Source organism: Pristis pectinata, chromosome 10 (assembly GCF_009764475.1).
Source record: "Pristis pectinata isolate sPriPec2 chromosome 10, sPriPec2.1.pri, whole genome shotgun sequence".
Lineage (NCBI taxonomy): Eukaryota > Metazoa > Chordata > Chondrichthyes > Rhinopristiformes > Pristidae > Pristis > Pristis pectinata.
Genome location: NC_067414.1, coordinates 33,027,496 through 33,046,929, shown reverse-complemented (window position 1 = coordinate 33,046,929; position 19,434 = coordinate 33,027,496). Strand labels below are relative to the sequence as shown.

Sequence of the window (19,434 nt, the reverse complement as noted above, 5' to 3'; positions counted from 1 at the left end):
ACCAAGAATTATAGTGGTGTACTTTAACACAGTGAAACAGAGTTTAGGTTAGAAGTCACATATACTATATTTTTTGTGGTGGTTATTCTTAAGGAATTTAATGACTTAAGATGAGTTGGAAATAAAAAGTGCAATTGCAAATAACCTTTTTAAAAATATTTTTCAATCCAGTATTTGATTTGAATATTAATGGTATAATATGAAAGAAACATTTGATGTTAGCACAAAAGCTATGAAGCAATAGGACATCTAAACTGAGATCTAATTTCAATCTCTTCCCACCCCTTTAAACCACAAATTCTACACTCAGTAACCTCCTAAATGCCAAATTACTTTGCAGCTCTCAAAAACCTCTGCTAATTTCTGAAACAAAACATTGTCAGATAATAGAATCATATTGAAAGCACGGAATTAGTAGTTCTACAAGTTAAATCTCTAATGTTCTTTTTTTCCCCAAAAAGTGTTAAAGATTGTACACTGCCTGAGAGAATAGTGGAAGCAGAGTTGCTGACAGCATTTACAAGGTGTCTAGACGAATACTTGAATCATCTAGGCATAGAAGGCTATGAGCTAAGTTCTGTAAGATTAATGCAGATGAGTATCTAGTGGTCAGTGTGGAAATGGTGGGCTGAATGGCCTGTTTCCATGCTATATTACTCTATTATCCTTCTGCACTCAAAGAATAAACAATCTGCACACTAATATTTGTGTTTGCTTTTGAATTGGTATGCTACTGCATTCAGACATTTAAATAGTAAAAACATGAATATCCTCTGATACAAGCCTACAATGAAGCTTCCATAACTAAATCCCAAGATTTGCTCATGCAGTATGTACCATCTATAAAATACACTACAGTTACCATGGCTACTCACGGCATATCCTGAACCTCTAACTTTTACCCATTTGAACAACAAAGGCAGCAAGTTCATGAAAGAACATCAGCATCTGCCAGATTCATCTCTCCAAGTGCCCCATACCCCTATTTTGGAAATGTATCACTATCCTCCATCATTCCCAAATATAAATCCTGAAGCTTCATATTCAGTAGTAATGAAGAAACATCTTCATCAGAAAGTTCAAGGGGGCCTCATTAACTTTTCAAGGACAGAGGTAGGTGATAAAGGCTGACCTTATCCATCATTCCATGAATGTGATCCACATCCAGTTAATACAATTTAAATAAAACATTCTAGTAACTTTTATAAATTGACTCATGCAAAATAAGATTATGAAATATGAATGATGCAACTTAAAGTATTGACACCTTGAGATATTCTGTGGTAACAAGGCCAAACAGCCCATGAAATAACATAATTACTAAAAACTAAACACTATATAATAAATTTGCTTGTGCTTTGTGAATTTCATAAATAATTTATTAGGAAGTTGATAGTCCATGTGCAAACATTATTAGAGTTTTAATCAATCAGAATTAATTCTATTTAGTATAAAGTATAGAGGAATGAAAACTAATTTTGTTTTTCGAAACGGAATACAATTGTAAAACAATTTATATAATAAATATGTCAAATTACAAATCAAACAATTTTAATATGTTTTTAAGAATGCTTTTCATTCTGTATTTTAATTTCCATTAAGGGCTCCAAAAACAGCAAGTCCTCCTGGAAAAAAAAATGTCCTTTGTCTCCATTATTTGCACTGAAATCTACTTTCTCCTGTAACTGGAAATGAAAGCATAGCATTCATTACAGTATCCATTGCACTTATTGTTGCCAAAATGTTCACACCCTGGGGCATGGCAACGCTGCACTGGTGGGTGATTTGAGGCCGGATCCCGGGTGTTGTCATGATTGTCTTGTCGACACTCTAAGCAAAGTTCACAGTCACTGGATGTTAGAATGTTATTACAGGAGTTCTTCGCACATTTAATTCTCCGATTATTCAATTCATTGCGATCAGTAGGCTGAAGATAGGCTGCATTCTACAAAGATACAAGTTAAATAGATTATCATTTAACTATGAACACTGCAACAAATGCACAAAGACAAACATCTCACTTTCTGTTCATTTCTTAGTATCCCTCACGAGATGTCTTGATAAAAAATATTGTCCAAGTCAAAAGAGCAAGCAAGCAGGGTTGCCCTGGCCCCATAATTTTGATATGGAGTTGTACATCTTCCATTGTTGTACACTATTCAATTTCCATAACAACAACTTTCCAATTACAGAGCACTTATGTTGTAAGGTACATCAACTCCCAAAACGTTTCACAGCAAGCAAAAATTGACCTAACTACATTAAGAAACATTAAAGGCAGAGGACCAGATGTTTGGTCAAAATGGAAAGTTTTAAGTGGCTCAAAAGGAAGAAACCAGGCAGAGGGATTTAGGCAAGGAATTCCAGAACTTCAGGTTTTGACAACTAAAAAAGTATGCCCCAGAACTCTGGAATAATTCAATTTGGCATTGGTCAAGAGGGCAAAATTGAAGAACACCAATATTATGGAGTGTTATGGCTTGGGGAAGAGTTCAGAGACAGGAATTAGAAGACAATGGAGGAATTTGAAAACTGAGGCTGGCAATTTTAAAATTAAGATGCTGCTGAACCAGCAGTGAAAACACATCGACAAATACCAGGGAAATGCGTGAATGGGATGGTGCAAGATAGAACATAGACTCCAAAGATTTAAATGGTTGGAAAATAGACTGAGGGAGGCCTGCCAAGACTGTGTTGGAATAGTCATGTTTAGAGGTAACAAAGGCTCGGATGAGGGTCTCAGTGGCAGAAAGGCTGAGGCAGGAGGTTAAGATTAAAGAGGCAGTGGAAGGTGATGGTCTTAGTGATGCCAATTAAATGACAACATCAAAGTTCTGCTTTGGTTTCAAGCAGTTTCAGGAAGAGCACTGAAGTCAAAGGCAAGAGTATGGATTTTGTCATGAGGACCAAAGATAATTGCTTTGGTCTTCCCATTACTTAGTTGATGGAAACTTCTGCTCAAGTAGGATTGGAAGTAGAACAACTAGTCTGATAACTTAGAGACTGTGACATGGCCAGGAAGGGTGCTGATGAGGCATTGCCAGATGTTGACAGCATATGCGTTGAAACTGGTTGCTTGTTCTCAGATGCTGTTGCTGAGGGGAAGCAATATAGATGGGGACAAATGATAGACCAACTGGTGTTGATTCCACGCCTACAAAAAGGACAGTTGAATTGGGAACCAGATGAGCATGATACAACCCAGCTGTGCCATGATGAAGCAGTATCTAGTGATGGCAGTTTAGAACAAAAAGAGAAGATTGCAAAATGCAAGTGTGGATTGTTGCAAAATTTAAGTCTGAAAAAGTTGTTGTTTTTTTCCCTCTTATGATAATATTTATGAATGCTTTTTATTACTTACGCCACAATACCAAATCATATTAAGGCTAATGCTGAATTTTTCAACTACAGTGCAACTGATTACACAACCTAATAATTATTATACAACCAGTGTAGATATTCAGCAACAAGTCAACAACTTCTCAAAGGGAACCTATTCTATGCAGGAGAAGCACCTCAGATGCAACCTAAGATAAGGCCATAATTTCCTGCACAGCAAATCGCAACTTCAATTGTGAATGTGATCAATAATCAGACAAGGAGACAGGCTGAGGCAGTAGGCTATCTACTTGCCTGGTCCATTGGGGCAGATGTGCGTTGTGGGAGACCTGATGAGGGACAGGGAGAAAATATACAACAGAAGAAGGTCCAAGCGTGCCTTGGGGACATGCATCTCATTTAAAAGTCTAGATTACCGTTCTACATCCAAGTGTATATGCAGCATAAACCACTTACAGCACTAGATTGGCCTTTAGATCCTGTTGCTTCCCTGTATCTTTGATACTGTGTATCTATGAAACATTTTTGACAATATCCTTCAAAGTGACTGTTTCCAAATGCGCTGCAGTCTTGACCGCGACATCGAGGCATGTTCTGGAATCTCAAATCACTCTGAGGTGGACGGTGAGAAGACCGTGCACTCCGGCGGTTCTGATTAGCCGAAGAGCTTTCACCTTTCAAAAATAAGGATAAAAAGATAAATATTAAACGTTGTTATAACTCTTCAAAATTAGCAGCACTGCACAACTCACAGCCTAACAAATTAAACAACAAAAAACTAAAAATTAAACTACATGCATTCCGAACAAACAAGGCCTCTAAAGTGTCACTCAGTACTGATATTATTGGTTTGTCCACAATTTTTCCACAGAAATCTAAGGAAAAAAGTTCTGATGTTCACAGACTAAAACTAGTGCTTAATAAACAATGGGATAGATTAAATAATACAGTAACTGAGCAACAGGACATTGATCATATACCTCTTCTACATATTTTGATTAGAATCTGATAGTGTTTTTTCAGCTGAAGACATGTAGCACCAAAAAGAAGACTTCCCTGCCCCATAATTTGAGGTCAAAATATTAAAGATACAGATTTAAATAATGCAGAAAAATGGGGATTGTTTTCTTAAAGGACCCACAACACTGTGTATTTCAGTTTTCTGAAGGTAACTGAGTGAATCAGAGAGAAAGTAAAGCTTCCGACAGGAAACGTACACAGAATGAAGAGACACGACAGACATTACATGCTTCACTTGGACAGAACTCTTCCGGATAGCCATACTGAAAAGGATTTTGAATCATTGCCTTAAAGGTGTACACAACTTACCTACGTTTTCTCTATACTCAATATAGCAGATGGTGCAGTAACCGTGATTTTCTTTTGTTCCAAAAAACTGGCATCCAGAGTTCTTGCACGATTGGCAGGCCCTATTTGGTTCCTCTGGGATGTAGGTGGCTCGGTTTTGTTGTGTGGTGTCAGAAACCTGTGGCCCTGTAGCAGAAGCCCATACATTTGAGGTCTGGTGTTGATCACTGGCTGATGGGTGACCCACATTCCTTGTAATTTGGCTTGGATCTGAATGTGATCTCTCGTGCCCTGAAAATTGAGACCCAGAGTCTTCATGTGAAGATGAAACAATTCCTTGAAATGTCTTTAACAAGCACATATTACATAATCCATTAATTGTCTTTCCAGTGTCCTGATGACATCGACTGCACTGAGTGCACTCTTGATGTAATGGATTACCCGTACCTTGTTTAGTCCTGATGTTCTCCTGGGGCGAACCCAACCTCTCAGAGCTGAGCTCTGTTTGACAAGCTTTTTTCAACTCAGAAGTTCTATCGGAAACGTTGTTTGCCATCACTGTCCTTGATTTAAAGCAGCGTTCACATAATCCATTATGCTGCACATTTAATGTAAAGGGACAATTGGGAACCTTGCATTTCATAGCATTTGTTTCACTGAAGAGAGCAAGACTGGGAGCCGTTGGGGGTGCTGAACGAGGCCGCGATGAGCGCTCTGGGTCTGTGGATGTCGCAGCGATAACCAACTCAGTCCTAGGAGGGCAGCATCCCTTCTTTTTCTGCTGCCCATGAGCTTTTGGTTTGCTTTCGGTCTTTGTGGCCTTTGCCTGTTCAAAACACTCATGACAAAATGGCTTTGTCTCTACAGAACAATAAAAAGGACATCCGTATGTGGTGCATTTTTCTTCTGTGAGAGACCCTTGATATACAGTACCATTTATTTGTACCCGGTTGTGAAAGGGCCTGTTTTTCTCAGGCAGATTGTTCTGCCACCGCTTGTACTCATGATTCACCAGCTGATAGTAATCCTCCACCAAGTTCAAGTCTTCAGGGAGATTGCCTTCATCCAGCCTGAAAGCAGAAACAATACGCTTAAAACCTGCCCCACATTTACTCCATTAAGAACAAAAAAAAAGAAATCACACACTTTTTACAGAACCAAGTTTGTGTGAACCAGTCTGGATTGTGGAACTGCTGAAAACCAGTAGCAGGATTGCCAGACTAGTGTCCCATCAATTCCAGAAAACTGCTGACATTAGGGAGATAAAAATGAATTCAATAAAACAATGATAGTAAAAGCTTTCACATTTGATTGAAGTTTGTTTTGCAACTAAGAACAAGATGTGCAGCATTTTGCAACTTGACATGCACAAAGAGCCTCAGGGTGCAATAATAAAAGTTAGAAATGACATTCAAAAAAGTTTGAAGCTATATTCCAGGAAAAGGATTTCTACATTAGAATTTTCTATCTGATTCTTCTAGTCCTATAGTTAGTTTTATTTGAGCATTAGTGAGGAGAATCCGACCAATCTAACACTTAAGCTTCAGATAGATCTTCCACATAGTCTGAATCACAGTGAAACTGATGGCACAGCTTAACAATTAAGCAATTCTCTGTCCAGTAATACAGACACAAGCAGAAACAAAGCTATTTCTAATCAACAAGTGGCACTAATAGATTAAAAGTTGCAATAAATCAACGGGACATTTACTCACCTAGCAGCTTTAATTAAGTGGATGGTACCAAACTCCAGACCAGGTACAGGTATTTCAACCAGATTGAAGTATTCTTCCAACAGCTTATCTTTATTTTCTTCTTCTTTTGGTATCAAAAAGTGAATGGTGAAATCTTCAAATCTTCTTCTTCCATTGTGGACCAACGGAATAGCAGATATTTCTGTTAGAGCGCAAAAAAAGTTTTCATTAAACAACATGTTCTGAACATCTTCCTATGGAACAAACATTCATATTATGCAGATTTGTGGAAACCAGGTCAGAGTTCTACTTTCTGTTGAAGCAACAAATGAGTAATGGATTAGCCACATTAATGTTCACAACCAATAAAACAAGATGGATCAATAGTGCATCACATGCTTATTCTGCATTTTGCTCAGGAAATGGAAGTTCCTTTTCGAAGCAAACAGGAAATGGCAAACCCTTAGTTAAGTATCTCAAACACCTATTCATCTCCAGGTCACCTTATCAGTCTTGGGTTACAAAATATGCACAAACAATTTAACCCCGAAATCTCAGAGCCTCATCGGTGCATCGACATAGAATTTTGGGTCAGATCTGGATGTCCGAAGATACACCCCATTTTCCACCTGATTGGAATTTTAGCCACCATTATTATTTTCCTCCATGAGTATCATAACATAAACTCATGCATTTCCAGATCTGGCAAAGCTAGGAATTTTTTTCTTGTTTAAGCCTTCTGTGCAAATATTGCACCAATTAACCAGGAGCCTGGGCTAATACTTCAGAAACCATGAGTTCGAATCCTACTACCATTGTTTAAGAACTTTAATTTGGCTAAAAAAAAGTAAAATATAAAACTGGTATCAGTTTTTAAAAAATGATAACAAAGCTATTGGGCTTGTGCAAAAACCCAACCAGTTTTGGAAAGGAAGCCCATTTCTTACATGGGGGACTTAAACATGACCCAGAACCCTCAATAAATTGGGCAAACTGTTAATTGGCACTGCATCTGGCCATCCCCAAATAGGACAACAGTTGGAGAGAGCAAGTTACTTAACCCAACCTCTCAGTTGTGACTCAGGCACATAGAGAGTCAATTAAGAGTTAGCCAATTTATACCTAGATGAAGCCTAAAAAAGTTCAGGAGGAAAATTAATAATGAAACCAGCTTTACTAGCAACAGAATAAAGAAAATTGAGAGGTGGATGGGCCCACCACAACCCCGTGTTTCCAGCTTTTTGTTTTGCGTTACAGCTTTAATTTTTCTTCTTACTTAAACAAATGAATACGAAAATGCTGATAAATGAAAGCTATAATAAATGAACAAATTAAAATTAATCAAAGTAAAATAAAACAGCAGATACCTAAATTCCTGTCTTTGATAGCAACAAGCGGAGAAAAATGTTGCATGTCATAGCCCAACACGATGGGGTACTTGTAGCACTCGTGGGCTGGCCAGTGCAACGGCAAGTAAATTCCTCCAAAGTGCAAGGGAGCCAAACTAGTGTTATTGTCAAAGCTTCTCAGCACTCTGTCTGTGGAAAGGAACAGCTGCATGTTAAAGTCAATATTATGAGAGAAGCATTTCACTCTGTAGAAACAAGCTAAACTTCCAAAACATGCTCAAATTCCTAAGTTATCACATAAAGTCTAAAAAATTTCTTCTCACACACCAAACCTGTTCTAGATAAATCCATCACAATTTGCACATTGAAAGCTTCGGATATTGTAAATTCTGACACAGTTGAGTTACATTCTGCACGCAAATGGATTATGCTGCAATGAGATTACTATCCCTGGGTGTGAGTCACCCAAATCCAAATTCATCAATCCTTTTGTCTTTCCCTTATTTCCTGGAGCTGTGACAGAGTTCTGTGGCACCATCTGCCCTTCAGTTGTTCACACACATGGCTCTCTTTCATAAGTTCAATGAGCACATGAGAATTCACTCAAAAAGAGTTTCAATCTTTTCTTTTGATCCTTACCTAAACATGTTTTCCATCAAATGTGTTACTTAATCAATAGCAGCCATCCTGGAAGACTACTACCATCTCCAGAATACAGTGAACTCTGCCAATTATAGTATCCTTACCAGAAGAACTGACAATTATTTCTTGAAGCAAAACCAAAGGGATGGAATTGATCCTGACATTTGTGTCTGCTGTTTGTGTGGAAATAACACAACTAAAGACTACCAAATGCCTGCTTGCTTTAAACAACAGTGTAAACATCAAAAAATACTCAAGTCATTGTCAGAATGGTAACTTTGGATCCAGTCCCAGTACAAACAACATATAAACCAAATATTTTGGTTACTGCAACAATGTTAATTTGGAGCTGTACAAATTTATCTCTTAAAGGCTGCTATTGAAAGTGGAGAACAGACCACTGTGTAAATACATTTAGTTACACAGCAACCTGTCCAGTACTGATCTTCAGGGATGGAAAGAACATTCGTATTGAATGAAGGACCAAATGACATTGAAATTTACTTTGCTTAACAATGCCCTGGCAAGAACAGCTTTTATTGCCCATCACTAAGTATCTTCCACCTGAATGGTTTGCTCAGCCACTTCAGGATAGTTAAGTATTCGCCACATTGCTGTAGCTCTGGTATGACACGAAGGCCAGACTAGGAAGGATAGTAGATTTCCTTCCCTAAAAGCAATCGAATAATTTCATACTAAACATCACTGATACTACTATTTTAATTCCGAATTTGTTTAATTAACTAAAATTAAGTTTCCCAGGTACCGTGGTGGGATTTCAACAAACATCTCCAGATCATTAGTTCAGACCTCCAAATTACATAACAATGGTCCTACTATCTCCATATTTCCAAAGACCATTATGATTTACTCTTACAAATAATTTCCGAGGCAATTTTTAAACTTCCATTCAATACTCACCTGCAATGACAATGATTGGTCTTCTAAGAATATTGGCAAGGACAAATATGTGGATTTCCTCCAGCGAATCATATGACAGTCCACGTTGGTCTGAATTTGAAGTTACAGATGCCATTTTAACTACTTTTTTCCATTCTTCCTCCCAGTTCTAGAGAAGAAAAGTGTTATGTCAGATATGACATGGAGCAAGACCACCACAATGGCTGTTGTCAAACTCATTAATTGTATCTTCAGTGAATCTGTCCCAACAGATATCAAAGGAACATCATAAAAGGTACAGACATTATTCCATGTAATATCAAGGTATTGATTGCTCAGTTGCTGTGTATTGTAACTATTTTGATTAATATCCCACCCAACATCAAAAGCATAACCATGAAATACTTAAAGTCCCACCCTACTCACCTTGGTGTCATAACGAAGGCCCGTGGCCTCAAACTCTTGCAAGCGGACAGATTCAATCTGCCAGCGTAATTTGAAGTTTCTGGTGTCTGTTTCTGTCAGAGTTTCCCAGAGCGTCTTGCGAAGGGTGAGGTCAATGTCCTGAATTCCCCACATGAACTGGGATGCGGCATGCAGCAGGCAGTTCCCGTCACCTGTCACAGAAACAGAAAGGGGAAGAATTCAAAATGCGTCTTGAAATTAAAAAAATTGCTCCATTTCACTTTGCTATAGGTAATGCAATTTCCAGGTACATCAGGCAGGGTTTGCTAAATACCAGAGTAGACTTTCAAAAAATAATTGGTTTTTCATTTTCATATGAGCCACATAAGAGAACTGTTGTTTCACCCACGTGGAAACTTAAATGATTTCACTGCTGTAATTATAACTGTCAGCAGTATACAAAAGCCATAGATTTCATCTGAAGTTACAAATTTGATTACAGAATAATAGTGACATGCAACATAGTGAGTTCCAAGAAATTTCCCACTTTTAAATGTGAAGGATATTTCCTATGGTGCTACTAGTTGCCAGATCATTCATTAAGATGGCTACAGACAAGGTGAAAAATCCACTTTGAGAAAATAAAGCAAAAAGAAAACAAGTGCATCTGTCGCTGTCCTATCTCCTTCAGACTCCTCTGATCATCCACCTCTAGGCAAAATCAGTGGCTCACAGCTCAAAGGCAGGAGAGTCAACGTAATTTATTACTGCCGGTGGTACTGTTGAATCATTGGTAAGATAATCCAAAGACTCTTAACGAAAACTGCAAAATTGAAAATGTCACAGTCTAAACTAAATAATCCAACTTTATAATAATACACTCATGCGTAATTTATATCTTCTGGAAAATATAGTAAGTGCAGTCATAAATTGTTATTGCAGGTAATGGTTTATGTGAAAAAAAAACACAGATGATGGGCCAAGGTAGAGGAAAAATGCCCATAAGTTCTGGACTGCTACAGAAAGGGCATTCCATGATGCCCATGGGCCCAGAAAATGGAGGATGCCCTGGGGGAACCTACATTCATAACACACAAGTGTCATACTTTTGTCTGGCGTTGATACTGTGAAACTTCTTGGGATGTTTTATTAATGATGCTATTGAGAAAACCAGGCTGTTTCCCTATGATCTTTAATGGTACCAACTCTGTTGAGCCTATCCATTCCCTCACCATCAATATGCTGGAGGTTATCACTGACTAGGCATTGAACTGGATCAGGAATATCCATGAGGGTTAAAAGAGGAGGGGGACGGACTATTATATAATGGATGACTCACCCCATGATCCTTCAAAGCCACCTTGTCATTTGTGATGGTTAAGGCACATGTGTGACGGAATATTCATCACGTTTAACCTATGCCTATGCCAGTGAACTTAAATTCAATTCTACCAAAATACTGTTGCCACAGTATGTCTATAATGTAATATAGCAACTTGAGGTACTTACTTTGACTACATCTACCTCACCCACCATTGGGTACAATACAGCAATGCTGTCTGAATACGCTTACCTCCAAGTCATACAGCATCATAATTCGATTATCCCCTTCCTAGGGCCAGAAATCTGGAACTGTATATCTAATACTACTGAAGGGATACCTTAAACCTTAAGAAACCCTCATAGCCATCTTTGCAAAACAAATGGGAAAAGCAATAAACACCAGCCTTGATCACGTCACTCATATCCCAAGAGAAGTGTGAAGTGGAAAATAAGCTCCATCTGATCTGTACTTATTGTTGGAGTGTATACATAAAGCCTGTCAGAAGGGTCACTGTCCTGAAACATCAACTCCTTCCCCTTCACTGATACTGCCTGACCTGCTGAGCATTTCCAGCATTCATCAACCCCTGCTGACACAACACCAATCCTTAACAACAGGTTCTCCATTGACAAGTACAACATTCAATCAGAAACCAGAATTAATGTCAGGCAGTTAACTGAAGCAAATTAGTGCAGTGAAATTTCTTACAATTGTGCTATTTGAGACATAAAACATTTAGTACTTGGGGTTTTGCTAACCATTAATTATAAAAGCCTAACTGGTATTTTGGTTATCAACACTTTTGTCCATGTTGAGAGACTCTGGACTAAAGCGTCACTACACTTAAGCACATAAGCTCAACACTTCAGTGCAGCAGTGAAGACGTTTTGCTATGATGCTTTCAGATGTGACATTTAAAGATTCCATGGAATTTTTTGAAGAGTGGTGAGATTTTCCACATGTTCTGGCCAACAGTTCTCTCTCAGCTAATAAATCCTGACCATATGATAATTCATTCATTTTACTAGTTGTACCATCTTGTGTACAAACCAGCAGCTTTTCCTCCCCTACTCACAACATCAACTGGATTTCAAAAACAAACTCAAGTTCATTCAAGTTCTTTTTTGATTTGAACAAAAAACACAAACAGTTGATTATCCAGCCAGATTGGTGCTATTTCTGTCTATGATACATGAACAATGATCCCCCTTATTAAAGCATTGGAAACATCAAATAGACAAAATTTTGTCCAAACTCTCTTTAAATAAAAAATATAACAAAGAAATTACAAAAGTGGCAAATGATTGCGAATGTGCTTTGTGTAGTACTTGTGTAATAAATTCACACATACTGTACAGCATGAAGGACCCAAAGTCATTGAGTTGTGTACAAAAGAACTGAAATGTGGGGAAGTATTCAATATCAAACATTAATTAATCTGGTCCATATGGAGGTATACAAGCTACCACACTAATTTTCAATGCGGCTTTAAAATCTTAATATTTTCCTTCATGAAATTAAGGAAGAGATGGTTCAGGTGCAGTTGAAGCACATTCCCATGTGGGTCAAAGGAAGAACAAACAGAGCTCTTTGGATCATGGATAGAGGAAGATAAACCAAAAATAAGGGTGCTTATGACAAATGCTGGGTTGTAAATCCCAGCAAGAAGTGTGCTGATTACAAGAAAGAATCAGAGGGAAAATAAAAAAGTTAAATAAACATGGCAAAGAGAGTGAATGACAAAGGATCACATAAGTGGGAATCTGAATGTGTTCTATAGACATATGAATAGTAAAAGCAGTGTACACAGAGGAGAGGGGACTCTTAAGGATAAAAATGGGAATTTGTACATAGATGCTGAGGGCACTGTTAAGGTACTAAATCAGTACTTTATATCAGTCTTCATCAGGAAAGAAGCTGCTCTCACATTGTAAAGAAGAAGATAGGTGACATTATAAATTGATTACATTGAGCTATCAGAAAAGTTGGCAGAACTTAAAGTAAGTCACCAGGGTGGGATGGGATGCATCTGAGGGAAATGTTGGAGGAAATCATGGGTTACTGACCATAATCTTCCAATGTCCTTTGGATATGAGGATGATGCCTGAGGGCTGGAGTGTCGAAAATGTTATTCCCTTGTTCAAATACAACAGTAAGAATAAGCTCAGTAACAACAGACCAGTCAGTTTAACCTCAGTTGTGAGAAAGATTTTAGAAACGTTGGCCTGGGACAGGATTAATAGTCACATGGAGGGATTAATTAAGGTGAGCCAGCACGAAGTTGCTAACAGCGAATCATGTTTAACCAATTCAATAGAATTTTTTTGATGATCTAACAGATGAGGGTAATGCAGGTGATGCAGAATATATTTTCTTCCAGAAGGTTTTTGATAAGGAACCATATAATTGAACGATCAGCAAACCAGAAGCATAAAAGAAATAATGATGGCATGGATCTGAAGTTGGCTAAGACAACAGAGGAACATGATGAATGGTGGTTTTTCAGACAGCAGGGAGTGGCGGTCCCTGGGGATCAGTGTTAGAGCCATGGCTTTTTTCCATCTATATTAAATGACCAAGATTGAGGATGCAAGTCCCAACTTCTAACTTGGCAAATGACACAATTCCTGGCAGTATTGTGAACTAAGAGATGGATATGATAGATTGCTGCAGGGTATAATGGCCAAATATAGCAGATGAAGTTTAATGCACAGAAATGTGAGGTGTTATACTTTGGTAGGAGGAATGAGGAGAGATAACATGGAATAAAGGATATTGTTCTAAAAGGGGTGCAGGAACAGGGAGATCTGGGGGTATGAGTGCACAGATGATTAAAACTGGCAGGGAAGGTTGAGAAAGTGGATAGAAAGGCATATAAATTCTGGGTTTTATCAATAGAGGTATAGAATATAAAAGTAGGGAAGTCATGCTAAATCGTTATAACACTGGTCTTGCTTCAACTGCAGTAATATGTTCATTAGTGGTTGCCACAGCATCGGAAGAATGTGAGGGCATTAGAGAAAGCCCAGAAATGATTTACCAGCATGGGTCTTAGAATGAGGGATGACAGCAATAAGGACAGATCAGAGGGGCTGGGACTGTTTCCTTCAAGAAAAGGCTGAGGGGAGGTTTGATAGAAATATAAAGCAAGGAAGGATCTGGACGCAATGAATATCAGGAAATGGTTCCCATTGGTGGAGGTGTTAAGGAACAGAAGTCATAGGTAGAAAATAAAGGGGGAAGAGAATTAAGAGTAACACGAGGCAAAAGTTTTCTTTACATGGCATGTGATTGGATTCTGGGATGCACTGCCTGCAGATATACTGGAGGCAGGTTCCACTCTGGCCTTCAAGAGGGAATTGAATAAATATTTGTTGGAAAGAAATGTGCAAGGTTGTGGAGAACAGGCTGGAGAAGGTGGGGAATCTACTGCTCTGGTAGAGAGATGGCACAAAGATGATGGACCAAATGGCCTCTTTCTAAGCATAGAACTATGATTCTATGAAATACATCGATCCATTCAACCATAAAGCCTGTACTGCATGAACCAAAACATAAAAGCACAGTAGAGCTTTTAATCAAGCATACAATGCTAAGAACTGTTAAGCTTGCTTAATGATTTTATTAAAACATTTAATGGAAGTCATATGGCATATGACGTCTACTTCAATAACATGTGCAGCAGTTTGCACAGAGACTTAGAATTCTGTCTGCAATGGCCTACATGCAAAACCTGTACTTTTTACATTAACTTTCCTGAATGAATCATTTGTAATTTTTTTGTGGGGCGGAGTTAGAAAGAGGGGAAGAAAGAGAAAGGAATAATAAAACTCAGTCAAGTATTGTAACCAAATTTACCCCACATACACACAAATCTTTTTACAAAGGGCAGCAAAATGAATCAGCTAGGGAATGCACAGAGTTCAGTGTTTAGACTTCCTTTTTAAGAATGGGCCATGTAAAATTCCCGTGTAATCTATGGAATTTCCAAATGAGTAGTACTTTGACTAATATTATATGTTGTCAGTCACCATTACTCTTTAGTAATGTATGGCTATCTGAACCCTATTTTATGCAGTGGAATTTCCAAGTGGGTGTGGTTGGGGAGTTTGGGTACTTGGAATGTTTATGCATTACACAAGTCAAATTTGATACAACCAATCGCAGTTGGGACTTTTAGGGGAAGTTTTAATTTTAATAGACACCTACACTCTTCCCCATTTACTATATTTTCACATCCCCAGACACGTCAGCATTGAATCACCAAAAATACCTAAATTTCTGAATGTAGATATATGTGCATACCATGTTAGCAAATACCATGGATAAAAAGTAAACACTAATTTGTAAAGAATATTGTCTGCACATTCCAGATAAATCTGTACATTTTTTTAAACAAATATTCTTCTTGCAGTGCATGTTAACCTATTGAGTTATTTAAATGTTTTATTCCTTAGCTGTATAAACTGAAAATGAAACTGTAAAAAGTTAGCCCTAGACGGTTTCAAGATAACTTGAAATTTTCAAAAACTACATCATGTAGCAATGGTTATCCAACCATTCATGCAGAATTAGAGAACAATGTGCTTCTGAAGATTCAGGGGCTCTCCTGAATTTTAACACCAAATTGTGAAAGGGAATATATAAGTGTAAACTTCATTGTCCCAAGGAACTTTCAAATTAAATTATCAGCTTTTAGTAACCCATACCTAATAATCCCAGGCATTTTACTTTCATGAGAAAATTCAGTATTGAGCAGATTCCTATCTTGCATATTTGCTTAAAAATGAGACCTCAAATTTTGCAATAACATGTTCATAGAAAAGCAAAACTGAAAACTACACATATTATGGATTCTACTTAAATCAAGCAGAAGGATGGAAACACAAATGTCATTGTACCAATATGAAGCAAACTTACAAAGTGGTCCAACATTTGGATTCTAAACCAACTTGCCTGCTTATTTCTATGAAAAGTCAAAATACTATTTACCACAAAATATGCCCACATTGGAAATATACCATGAGATTTTGACTGAGAACTGAAAACATCATACCAACTATTTGTTCATTGAAAACCTAACAAGCTAAACAGATTTAAAAAAATCTATTGTATGGTGTTCCTTCTTTATATGTTATTTGTAATAACCAAAAAAAAGACACAAAAACATAAGCTCTAGGAACAGGAGTTAGCCTTCTCCACCATCCATCGACATCATGCTTGATATTCTACCTCAACTCCATTTTCGGAACTATCTCCGTAACTCTTGATTCCCTTAATATCCAAAAAAATCTATCGGCCCATTTCAACTGAACACAGTAATTTATATTCTCAATACACCACATCTCTAATTTTGAGTAACAAAAAAAATTCTTTATTACCCTGGAATAATGGCGATTTAACTCACTCTCATTCTGCATTGGGTACGTTTGTCCAATAAAAACAACAAACCATAAGTTAGAAAGCACATATGCTCCCTCCAAGTTAATATGCTAAAAGACAATATGCAATTGAAGGTAATGTTCCTGCAAATGCAAGCATTTACAAAAGGAATGATATAGCAAGCACAGATTAGAAAAAAAGTTTTCATTCTCACCGTTTGTTTTCAAAGGGACAAGTTTCTTGACCTCTCTGCACCAGTTGAGATTCCTGTCTCCTTGAAGGGCGTTCTGCTGGGCCCTGTCGAGCAGAGTCTCCTGGATCATAGTCCTGAATTGAGGGCTGAAGTGACTCTGCCGAAAGAGCTCCACCGTGTACTTGTGCAGGCTCCTGAAATGGTGGATCAATCCGTTGGCACAGGTTGGCTTGACCAGGTCCCTCTGGATCTTCTCCCTGAGCTTCACGTACTTGGTCAGGTTGCTGGCAAAGAGAAACTGAGGCAACAGGTTGCCCTCAGCTGCCATCTTCCGCGCACACTGCAGCGAGAATGGGGCTCACTGACCGAGGCACACTCGGGGGAGGAGTGGGACAGGGCGAAGTGAGCAACTCAGCGCACACAAACCCCGCCAGAAGCCGCCAGCAGCCCGCTCGCCGTTTGCAAAAGTGACATTTACCGGCTGAGTGGAGCCCTTCCCCCTCGCCCTGAATGACCTGAAGTCTTAGCTCGCTGTCTGTGCCAGCAGCTGGCTCCACTGCTCCCTCTCCGTCGCGTTGTAAGCAGCTCGTCTGAGGACACTCCTATTTTTCTCTCCCTTCTCTTGGTAAACCAAGAGAAACCAGCTGAGAAGGGGGAAACACGCCGGACTTTCCAGCGGGGGATTTCCAGCCGGCGGTGCCGTGGGACGGTCTTTGCTGCCGGTAGGGGGAGCAGCGGAGCCCCGGCCGGTTTCTTGTGTGAATCACTCACACTCACACACACACACAGGGCTGTGCATCATTGCTCTGCAAATAGCTGGTGACCCTTTCCTCTGCCAACCCAGCCTCAGCTCCTGCTGACTGACCGACCGACCCCTCCCCTTTCTGCTGCTTTGATCTCATTTCAACACCACTTCACCAAAGCATGGAAATGATGTCGCAAATTAAGCTCCCTGGCCAACTGCTGCACCCCTTTGGTGACATAAGAGACTGCAGATGCTGGAATCTGGAGCAACACACAAGCTGGAGGAACTCAGCGGGTCAGGCAGCATCTGTGGAGGGAAATGGACTGTCGCTGCTTCGAGTCGAGATCCTTCTTCAATCCCTACAAGATTCTACCATTCACCTACACACTAGGGGCAATTTATAGTGACCTATTAACCTACCAATCTGCATGTCCTTGGGGATGTGGGAGGAAACCGGAACACTTGGAGGAAAACCATGAGGTCACAGGGAGAACTTGTAAACTCCATACAGACAGCATCCAATGGCAGGACTGAACCTAGGTGTCTGGCGCTATAAGGCATTAGCTCTGTGCCACTGTGCCAACCAAGGTGTCCAGGTCATTGTCATTGCCATTGAAAGGACTGCGCAGTGGTCACTTGTGGACAGATATGTATGTGCCAAAGGCATTGGTGAGAACAATATAAAATGGATATAAGAGCTAAATTCCAGAGGTGCACTGAGAGAGACTTGCACTTGACCTCAAAGCAGTTTCACTGAGTGTGGCATCCAGGAGTCCATGGGAATCAATAGGAAAACTTCACTGATTGCTTAAAGCAGAAATTTGGAGCCAATTATCCTAGCTCCAGGAGGAATTCCATCACACAGTGACTTAGACTCAATCATTTATGGACACATTGGCAAGAAATAGAGGGGAAAAAACTGATGACGAAATAACAGAGATTGGAAGTGAGGAAATGTCAGCAGTGAAACAGCAACCTAGACAGATTGGGTTCCAGCACAGTAACATATAGAAAATTGCTCATCATCCTGATTGCCTCCTATGAGAATTTGCCCCGGAGCATTCTGTCAGTCTCTGGCAATTCCCCTCACCTTCTAATCCCCCCCCCCAATGATTTCTGATCTCCTCTTCTAGTCCACCCCTTCTAAGTCAACCCCTAAGTCATATCCCTGCTGTTACGGAGATTCCACAATCTTCGCTGGGTATTGTGTGGAGTGAAGTATGATATGCCCTGAGTTTGGGAGTGCTTTATCATTGGTTGAATCATCTTGGCTGAAGAATGGCACTGCCTGTATTTGTTTTGTCTTGTGAATGGGATGGGAGGGGGGAAGAGGTGGAAATTGACAAAATTCCTATGGACTAGTCTGGGAGTTTGAGGTGTGTGATATGATAATGAAGCTTGTTGGATCATTATTGATCACAGTGGCGCTGTAACCTAGAGTGGATTGTGTTATCCCAATCAGGTATTTGTATAACTTCCAGTCTAGAAATTTCTCTGGGCATTTTTTTTCATTAATCACCTGCCTGCTCTGTAAGCTACACATGAGCTAGAAATTTCATTGCCCCCTGGTGTATATGACAATAAGCTAATCTGGATCTGGGTCTAGTTACTGTAACCACCACCAGAATATAACAGTAGTTCTCTTGTAGACACAAGAGACTGCAGATGCTGGAATCTGGAGCAACAAATAATCTGCTGGAGGAAAACAATGGGTCAAGCAGCACCTGAAGGGGAGAAGAAATTATTGACATTTCAGGTAGGAGCCTTGCATCAGGACTGAGAGGGGAGATAGCTAGTATAAAGAGAAGAGGGGGAGCGGTGAGACAGGAGCCCAAGGTGATTGGTGACTGAGGAGGGTTGAAGGATGACAGGCTGATCAAGCCAGGTAGGGAAAGGGAGGGGACGAGTGACTGCATATTGGTATTGGTTTATTATTGTCACTTGTACCGAGGTACAGTGAAAAAATTGTCTTGCATACCGATTGTACAGGTCAAAGGAATCTGGAGCAACAAACAAGTTCCCTTGTTCCCGTTAACAGTTGTGAATTGTATCAGGGATCATTTGTTACTGTCCTATCAGCATCCTTTATCCTGGACCTGTTCTACTATGCTCCCAAACTCCATGCTGGATTTGCATTACTCTGGGTTATTTGA

The 19,434-nt window shown here is 39.4% G+C and overlaps 1 protein-coding gene across 2 annotated transcripts; it reads right to left on the bottom strand.

The window, feature by feature from the left end:
• Positions 1–1,360: 1,360 nt before the first annotated feature.
• On the bottom strand, positions 1,361–17,655 carry tnfaip3 (tumor necrosis factor, alpha-induced protein 3). Of its 2 annotated transcripts, XM_052024601.1 has the most exons (9): positions 16,558–17,616; positions 9,659–9,849; positions 9,254–9,401; positions 7,709–7,879; positions 6,363–6,543; positions 5,095–5,717; positions 4,669–4,938; positions 3,796–4,013; positions 1,363–1,945 (listed from the first exon to the last, which is right to left on the bottom strand). In XM_052024601.1, exons 1-9 carry the CDS (start codon positions 16,862–16,864, stop codon positions 1,670–1,672), a joined length of 2,385 nt encoding a protein of 794 aa, XP_051880561.1. In that variant the 5' UTR covers positions 16,865–17,616; the 3' UTR covers positions 1,363–1,669. The 2 variants fall into 2 exon arrangements, with proteins under 2 accessions (XP_051880560.1, XP_051880561.1); XM_052024600.1 differs by having other exon boundaries at positions 1,361–1,945; positions 4,669–5,717; positions 16,558–17,655.
• Between the last annotated feature and the right edge of the window lie 1,779 nt (positions 17,656–19,434).

What these genes read in the sequence shown, in the direction of transcription:
- tnfaip3 (XM_052024600.1), bottom strand. Translation starts at nt 16,864, where the DNA reads ATGGCAGCTGAGGGCAACCTGTTGCCTCAGTTTCTCTTTGCCAGCAAC. An exon ending in ACCAATCATTGTCATTGCAG is followed by an intron (nt 7,880 to 9,253) that starts GTGAGTATTGAA and finishes TCCTTTCCACAG; the next exon opens with ACAGAGTGCTGAGAAGCTTT. An exon ending in TGAGTATAGAGAAAACGTAG is followed by an intron (nt 4,014 to 4,668) that starts GTAAGTTGTGTA and finishes TATTTTTGAAAG; the next exon opens with GTGAAAGCTCTTCGGCTAAT.